Consider the following 8,940-nt stretch of genomic DNA (forward strand, 5'->3'; position numbering starts at 1 on the left):
ATTCCGAATGGTGAAAACAAGCTTAATTAAGACCCACATTTCCATCCGCTTGTTGTTCGCTGAATTCAATAATTGTTCTGTATAAAGATCATAGTCTGCAATATTTTTTCAACAGAATATATAACTTTAGTTGGATTTTTAGTAATATTTGTACTTGATTTAACCTGAATGATGCCGCCCTTTCATTTTGTACCTCCAATAATAATATAGCCTTTGTGTCTAATCAGGCAATCACATTATAATGGAACTAGTTAATTGTTTGAGTATTATTATTATTGTTTATACTCAGAACACATGATCATGGTTTAAGATGTCCCACCAATCTTCAATTTGAAAAATGTATCCAATTTCAATCAAAAGATCAGTTTTCCATAAGTCCTTTATTGTTCAGTATATATAATCATGTAAGTGTAGCTGTTTGAATCCAGAATATACATTTAAAGGTCTTGGCTTGCTACTTGCTAATCCTGTTGGATGACTTTAAATATTATATAATTTATCTTGGTGTCTTTTTGCTCTTGTTTTGAATGAATGTGTGTATGTAATTGTAAATTTAAAAATACTGGAAAAAGTTACAACTCACATTGGAATTAAAGGTTATCATCATCATCATTATTGAGAAATTTTCAATTTATATATAGAACATACATGTCCCTCATTTCATTAATTTTATGTTGCTGTCTCTGGTTGTTTATGGTCATTTAAATTCTATTGATTGACTTTAAAAATGAATTAATTATGATTCTGTTTGTGAGCTGCTTATGAGCTGCTTTGGTTCTACTTATGAGCTGTTAATGAAATGAATTCTGCTTTGGTTCTTCTTATCATTTACTTGCTTACTCTCTCTGTGCATATATTGATAGATTGATAGATAGATAAATATATTGTAGATGAATAATGAATTGTAATTAACTAATAACTATGAACATGAGGGAGTTGGATACCTTTTTCTGTCTAAGTATCTTTGTAATTTAATTTTTGGTGTTCTTTTTTCTATAAGTTATGGATTTGGGATATTTTGGGTGTTCCTTTTGTCTAAGTATCTGCACATCATTCTCTCTCTCACACACACACACATTATTTTAATTTATAAATTTTAATTATTACTCTCGAAGCTACACATATATAAGCTTTAAATGTTGAAAACAATATTTTTAAACAAGTATTAATGTTGAATTTATTGCTGGAAACAATACTTTTAGTGAAGTTGATGAGTTTGGATGCTGATTTATATGTGTATAATTTATAATCTATATTATGTTTATGTTTATAATCTATATTGATTTTTTTGTTTTATTTTTGTAGAAATTGCACCAACCGGAGAAGATGAGGATGAGTCTGGTGTGGATTTAGATTAAGCATGCTGGTTGATTGGCTGTTTGGTTTTTATTTGTTTTAAAGTGACTGTTGTGGTTTAAAGTGTGTTAATTTTTGTTGTTTTGCTAGACATTTTTAATTGCCTTTGTTTTATATTTAATTAAGTTGAATTTGTACTGGATTTGGATGTGATATACTCTTGTTATTCTGGTTTATTGAAGGTTTTAAACTTTATTTTATGATATTTTAAATTCTATTTATTAGGTATAAAAAAACCGAAAAAACCGACCGAACCAAACCGCTGTTGGTTCGGTTCGGTTCGGTTCGGTTGTCCAGAGAGTAACCAACCGAATGGTTGATATCAGCATTCAACCGATCAGGTCGGTTCGGTTTGTTTTCGGTCCAAAACCGAACCAAACCGAACCGATTACACCCCTAGCAGAGACAGAAACTGGCACCGCCGTGAACGGTGGCGGTGAAGACGGCCGGCGCGGTGGTTCGGCTGGAAGAATGAGAAATTGAGGGGAGGAGGGACGGTGATGGTTAAAGAGGAGAATGAGAGGGGAATGGGCGGGAAGGGAAGAGAGGGAGCGAGCCGCCGGCAGTGAGCGAGCCGCCGGCAGTGATGACGGGGTGGCGGCGGAGGGGTTGGTCACGGTGAGATAGGTGAGAGGAGTGAGAGGGAGAGAGAGAACGGGTGGTGGTGAGAGGGGAAGAGAAATGATGGTCAAGGACGGTGATGGAGGTAGGTAGTGCGGCGGCGGCCGGCGCTGCTGCTGCGACGGAAGTTGGGGGAGAGAAGAGGAAGAAGAAGCGGAAATGGAGGTTGGGGGAAAGTGCGCGACTGCGCAGTGTGCGTCGCGCATTAGGGTTATCCCTATTTTTGAATCGGCGCGCGCGCGCACCTTGCGCGTCCGCGCCCCTCGAGAAAACTTGGGACCTACGCGTGCGCGTACAGCGCGCTTAAGCGTGGATGAGCAAAATGGGAGAGGACGCGCGCGCGTACAGTGCGCGCACGCGTGCATGGAGTTGGGCTAGGGGCTTAGAGTTGGCCCAACTCAGGCCTAACTCTTTGGAGATTGGCCTGGAAGTCGCGCTACCAGACCGGCGCGCACGCGGCATGTACGCGTCCGCGCTCATTGGGAAAAATGGAGAATCATGCGCGAGCGTGCAATGCGCGCTAACGTGGGATGGCATATTTGGCAGGGGCGCGTGCGCGTGCAGTGCGCGCACGCGTACATTAGATTGGGCCTGAGGCTTAGAATCGGCTTGAGGCACGCCCAACTCGCGGGTTCGTGGCCTAGATTGGTGGCAGCACGCAAGGACGCGCACGCGGCAAGTGCGCGTCCGCGTACATTGACGAATTACGATATGGCGCGCTAGCGCGATACGTGCGCTCGCGTCCATTCTTTCTTGGGCATATGGGCGCGCACGCGGCAAGTGCGCGCTTGCGCAGATCGAGTTGGGCCTGGGGCCTAAAGCTGGCCCAGAAATGGCTCAACTCTCTAGGAGTTGGCTCAATCATTTCAATCATTTGCAGCAGCAACTCGGTGCGGGCGCGGCAGGTGCGCGTTCGCGCAAATGACCACGTTCTCATAAACGGCGCGCACGCACGTAGTGCGCGTCCGCGTGGGTCAGGTTGGGCTCATCCGGTGAACTCATTTCGCTTGTGATATGAATCCCAGGAATCTATCTTTTGACGGATGGTCGCTTGAAGTCGATCCATTTCTTCCTTGAAACGATCCCTTAATTCTTGTTCCGCTTTACTAACATAAGTAGGATCATATTGCTCTTGGATTAATGGACCTTGATATACTTCCATGGAGGTTTGTGAGGGAGAATCATAATATGGTTGGAAAGAAGATTCATCAAAGCTTTGAGGTGGGAAGTCATTTTGGTTATTGGTAGAGGGTGGCATTATACGAGACGTAAATTCTTGGAGGGTAGAGGTGAAACTAGTGAAGGTGGTTTGGAGCTCTTCTTGCTCTTGAAGAATGATACCAAGTGCATCATTTATGGGGACTTGGGTTGGAGGGTAAAAATGTTGGAGTGGTGGTGATTCAAGGGTTGCTTGTTCATAACCGTCACAAGGGTATGCATAGGGGGAATATAGATTTGGATCATATGTAGGCAATTGGTGGAAATAAGATGTGGGTTGAGAATATGGTGCATAGAATGGTGGTGGTTGAGAGGTATAACCATGATAAGAATCATCATATTCGTAGGAATGATATGCATTATAGGAAGGACTACCATCATAGTAACTTGAAGGGGAAGGTTGCCATGATGATTGCTCATATGGATATGGCTCCCTTCCTGAGAATTCATCTATCCCATGATGTGAGCCATCATTCAAGTTTTCATTGCCTACAAAATAGTCATAGTCATATCCAAAACCACAAGGATGAGAATTCATAGTGGTAAATAGGAACAAAACTAATAGAGATCTAAAACTAACAAAAGCTACCAAACAAACAAAAGACAAACATATTCACAATATTCACATATTTACATTAACCAAAAACATGGCACTCATGCGCATCCCCCGGCAACGGCGCCATTTTGACAAATGGATTTTTGCCGGTATAGAAATTATCAAGTAATCAATCGTAGTATAGTCTAAACCGACGCAAAAACCATCATCAAACAATTCTACAATCTATAACCGAGAGTATTAGTCCCGAGTCGTTCTTCCCTAGGAATGATACAAGGATGCATGTTATTGGTTAAATGGTCTTTTGTGGCTTGAAGAGTGTGGCATAAAAGTGCTAATAAAAGAAAACAACAATCAATCAATATTAAAAGCCTTGGCCAAGGTTGAACTTTGGAAGTTCCATCACTATAGCTTCCTTCAAGTGTGATAACAAAGGAGTGTTGCTTTACTTAGTTAACCCCTAATTATAGAGGGAAGTCAAGTAAAAGTAACTAACTTGAGTTACAAGTCCTAGTCTTACAATGAACAACAATGAAAATGAGATCTTCAATGAATTGATAGAATCCAAAACAACAAAGTTAAACCTAAGATCTATGAGAATTGAATAATTACAAACACTAATTGAGATTAGAAAAGAGGATCTACAACATGAACAAAGTAAATTGAGAGTTGCAATGGATCTCACCAAGGAATGGTTGAGAATTGAGAAAATGAAGATGAATCCTAGAGAGAAGTTGGAGTTTCTCTCTCTACAAATGTAACTAACTAAAAAATATTTACAAAAGATGTAAAAATGAGTCTATGGAAGTGTGTGTCTCTATCCCCTTCAATCCTTGGCTCTTATATGCATTTTGGCGCCAAAGTTGGTTGCTGAAACCTTCCAAAATCGCCAGGCACGTGTTGCATAAATGGAGTCATGTGCGATCACCGACGCGTGCGCGCACGGTACGCGTGCGCGTCCTTGGCCTGTTTCGCAATGTGCGCGCGAGCGCCTTGTGCGCGTGCGCGTGCATGGCTGACTTTGCTTCTTTGACTTTTTATGCTTATCTCCACTTGCATGCTTCCTTCCTTGCTTCCTTTGATCCATGCCTAGCCTATTCCAATCCTGGAATTACTAGCAAACACATCAAGGCATCTTGTGGAATCAAAGAGAAACTAGAATTCATCAAAATAAGGCTTAAAAAGCATGTTTTTACACTTAAGCACAAATATGGGAAAGATAACAAAACCATGCTAATTCCTAGGCTAAATATGACAAAAGGTTATCAAAATATTCTAAATTCAATACAAAACAAACCGTCAAATTGGGATTTGTCAGGGTGCTCCACCGAGGTAAACTGGTGTTTGATTTTCATACTGGCTACTAGGCTTCTGAAGGTGGCGTCGGTGAATTGGGTCCCATTATCTGTAGTAATGGAATAACGTATCCCATATCTTGTGATGATATTTTTGTAGAGGAACCTCCGACTTCTTTGGGCGGTGATGGTAGCCAACGGTTCTGCTTCTATCCACTTTGTGAAATAATCTATTCCCACGATCAGGTATTTGACTTGTCCTGGCGCTTGGGGAAAAGGACCTAACAAGTCCATTCCCCATTTTGCAAAAGGCCATGGAGAAGTGATACTGACAAGCTCTTCTGGTGGAGCCACGTGGAAATTTGCATGCATCTGACACGGTTGACATTTTTTCACAAATTCTGTGGCATCTTTCTGCAAGGTCGGCCAATAGAATCCTGCTCGGATTACTTTCCTGGCGAGTGACCTTGCTCCGAGATGATTTCCGCAGATCCCACTATGTACTTCCTCCAATACCTCGGCGGTTCTTGAGGTCGGTACACACTTTAACAATGGTGTCGATATCCCCCTTCTGTAGAGGATATTTCTCACCAAGGTGTAGTGTTGTGCTTCCCTTCGGATCTTTTTAGCTTCTTTTTCCTCTTTAGGGAGGATGTCGAATTTCATGTATTCGACTAGGGGGTTCATCCATCCGAGGTCTAGACCGATTACCTCAAGTACCTCTTGCTTGTCTTCTGTTCTTTCTATCGAGGGCTCTTGGAGGGTTTCTTGAATCAGGCTTCTGTTGTTCCCTCCTGGTTTGGTACTTGCTAACTTGGATAGGGCATCCGCCCTGCTATTTAGATCCCGAGTTATATGTTTGACCTCGGTCTCTGCAAAGCGCCCAAGGTGCTCCAAAGTTTTTTCTAAGTACCTCTTCATATTAGGGTCCTTTGCCTGATATTCTCCGCTTATTTGGGAGGTCACCACCTGTGAGTCGCTGTATATCATCACCTTTGTAGCACCGACTTCTTCTGCCAACTTTAGTCCGGCGATCAAGGCTTCATATTCTGCCTGATTATTTGAAGCCGAAAATTCAAATTTTAAAGAAACCTCTATCTGGGTTCCTCTTTCATCTGCCAATATTATGCCTGCGCCGCTCCCTGTTTTGTTGGAGGATCCGTCTACATAGAGTTCCCATGTAGTCGGCTTTTCCTCTTGATCCCCTGCGTATTCTGCCACGAAGTCGGCGAGGCATTGACCTTTGATCGCCGTCCGAGTTTCATACTTTAAGTCGAACTCGGAGAGCTCTATCGCCCATTGAACCATTCTCCCTGCAATATCCGTTTTTTGGAGGATTTGCTTCATGGGCTGATTCGTACGGACTCTTATTGTGTGGGCTTGAAAGTAAGGTCGTAGCCTTCGTGAGGCTATTACTAAGGAGTAGGCAAACTTTTATAGTTTGTGGTACCTTAGTTCAGGGCCTTGTAGGACCTTACTGATGAAGTAGACTGGATGTTGTCCGACCTCGTCTTCTTTTATCAGGGTTGACGAGACAGCCCTGTTTGCTACGGATAAGTACAGAACGAGGTCTTTCCCCGGTACTGGTCGGGTTAGGATAGGAGGTTGGCTTAAAAACTTTTTGAACTCTTGGAACGCCTCCTCGCATTCCGGAGTCCATTCGAATTGGCATCCCTTTCTTAATAAGGAAAAAAGTGGAAGGGATTTTGGTGCCGATCCTGCCAAAAATCTGGAGAGGGCTGCAAGTCGGCCATTGAGCTGCTGGACTTCTCTCAAATAGGTCGGGCTTTTCATTTCTAGGATGGCTCTACATTTATCGGGATTGGCCTCAATCCCTCTTTGTGTTAGCATAAATCCTAGAAATTTCCTTGCCTCCACCGCGAAGGCGCACTTTGCGGGATTTAGTCTCATCCCATGCAGCCTTATGGTATCAAAGACTTGTGAGAGGTCGGATAAGAGGTCGACTTCCTTCTTGGTTTTTACTAGCATGTCGTCGACGTATACTTCCATTAGGCTCCCCAGGTGAGGGGAAAACACTTTATTCATCAACCTTTGATATGTGGCTCCTGCATTCTTTAATCCGAATGGCATGACCACGTAGCAATAGTTAGCTCTGGGTGTGATGAATGATGTTTTCTCCTGGTCTGGCTCATACATCGGGATTTGATTATATCCCGAGTAGGCGTCCATAAATGACAAGTATTGGTACCCCGAGCTGGAGTCCACTAGGGTATCAATACTTGGTAGTGGATAAGGGTCCTTGGGACATGCCTTATTTAGGTCGGTATAGTCGACACACATTCTCCATTTACCATTCTATTTTTTGACTAGCACTACATTGGCTAGCCATGTTGGGTACTTGACTTCTCTGATGAAGCCGGCTTCCAGGAGCGCCTGTACTTATTCTTCTACTATTAGGGCTCGTTCTGGGCCGAGCTTGCGTCTTCTTTGTTGTACAGGTCGGGACCCTGGGTAGACCGAGAGTTTGTGGGACATGAGCTCGGGGTCAATCCCAGGCATGTCAGAGGCCTTCCAGGCGAAGAGGTCGGAATTTTCTTTTAGGAGTTCAGCCAACCCTTCTTTTAGATTTTCCCCTAGGTTGGCTCCTATATAAGTATTTTTTTCTCCCTCGTTGCCGACCTGTATCTCCTCGGTTCTTCCTCCCGGTTGTGGTCGCAGCTCTTCTCTGGCCCTTGCGCCACCGAGCTCTATTGTATGAACTTCTCTGCCCCTTCCTCTCAGATTTAGGATTTCATTGTAGCATTTCCTCGCCAATTTTTGGTCTCCCCTTACCGTGGCTATTCCCGCTGAGGTCGGGAATTTCATGCAGAGGTGGGGAGTGGATACCGCTATCCCCGCTGAGGTCGGGAATTTCATGCAGAGGTGGGGAGTGGATACCACTGCTCCGAGTCGATTAAGGGTAGCTCTGCCGATCAAAGCATTGTATGCTGACCCTACATCTATGACTATGAAGTCTATGCTCAGAGTTTTTGATTTTTCCCCTTTTCCAAAAGTGGTGTGGAGGGGTAAAAATCCCAGTGGTTTTATTGGCGTGTCCCCTAATCCATATAGGGTGTCGGGGTAGGCTCTTAACTCTTTCTCGTCTAACCCTAGCTTGTCGAAAGCAGGCTTGAAAAGAATGTCCGCCGAGCTTCCTTGGTCTACTAGGGTTCTGTGGAGATGGGCATTTGCTAGGATCATAGTTATTACCACTGGATCATCGTGTCCAGGGATTATTCCTTGCCCATCTTCTTTTGTGAACGAGATGGTAGGTAGGTCGGGTGACTCTTCCCCGACTTGGTAGACTCTTTTGAGATGTCTTTTGCGAGAGGATTTGGTGAGTCCCCCTCCCGCAAATCCTCCTGAGATCATATGGATATGTCTCTCTGGAGTTTGCGGTGGTGGGTCTTTTCTATCCATATCATCTCGCTTTCTTTTTCCATGACTGTCCGACCTTTCTATGAGATATCTATCAAGCCGACCTTCTCTAGCCAGCTTTTCCATCACATTCTTGAGGTCGTAACAGTCGTTAGTGGAGTGACCATATATTTTATGGTACTCGCAGTAATCGCTGCGGCTCCCCCCTTTTTTATTTTTAATGGGTCTAGGGGGTGGCAGTCTTTCAGTGTTGCAGATCTCTCTGTATACATCGACTATAGAAACTTTTAGGGGAGTATAAGAGTGATATTTCCTTGGCCTCTCGAGACCGAGTTCTTCCTTTTTCTTGGCTTCCCTTTCCCTCTCTTTAGTTGAGTGAGGGGGTCCAGATCGCCAACTCAGGTCTCTTAACTTGGCGTTTTCTTCCATATTGATGTACTTTTCAGCTCTTTCTTGTACATCACTTAGAGAAACGGGGTGTCTTTTAGATATGGACTGTGAGAAGGGACCTTCTCT

At 43.6% G+C, this 8,940-nt stretch overlaps 1 protein-coding gene across 1 annotated transcript; it reads right to left on the reverse strand.

Annotated features, from left to right (window-relative positions):
* Positions 1-1,685: 1,685 nt before the first annotated feature.
* On the reverse strand, positions 1,686-3,733 carry LOC107471467 (proline-rich extensin-like protein EPR1). The gene is made up of 2 exons (XM_016090940.1): positions 3,134-3,733; positions 1,686-2,093 (listed from the first exon to the last, which is right to left on the reverse strand). Exons 1-2 carry the CDS (start codon positions 3,731-3,733, stop codon positions 1,686-1,688), a joined length of 1,008 nt encoding a protein of 335 aa, XP_015946426.1.
* Between the last annotated feature and the right edge of the window lie 5,207 nt (positions 3,734-8,940).

Source organism: Arachis duranensis, chromosome 1, assembly GCF_000817695.3.
Source record: "Arachis duranensis cultivar V14167 chromosome 1, aradu.V14167.gnm2.J7QH, whole genome shotgun sequence".
Lineage (NCBI taxonomy): Eukaryota > Viridiplantae > Streptophyta > Magnoliopsida > Fabales > Fabaceae > Arachis > Arachis duranensis.

Coding starts and splice junctions, on each gene's coding strand:
- LOC107471467 (XM_016090940.1), bottom strand. CDS start 3,733: ATGAATTCTCATCCTTGTGGTTTTGGATATGACTATGACTATTTTGTA. Junction 2,094..3,133: donor CCTCACAAACCTCCATGGAA/GTATATCAAGGT, acceptor CTTCCGTCGCAG/CAGCAGCGCCGGCCGCCGCC.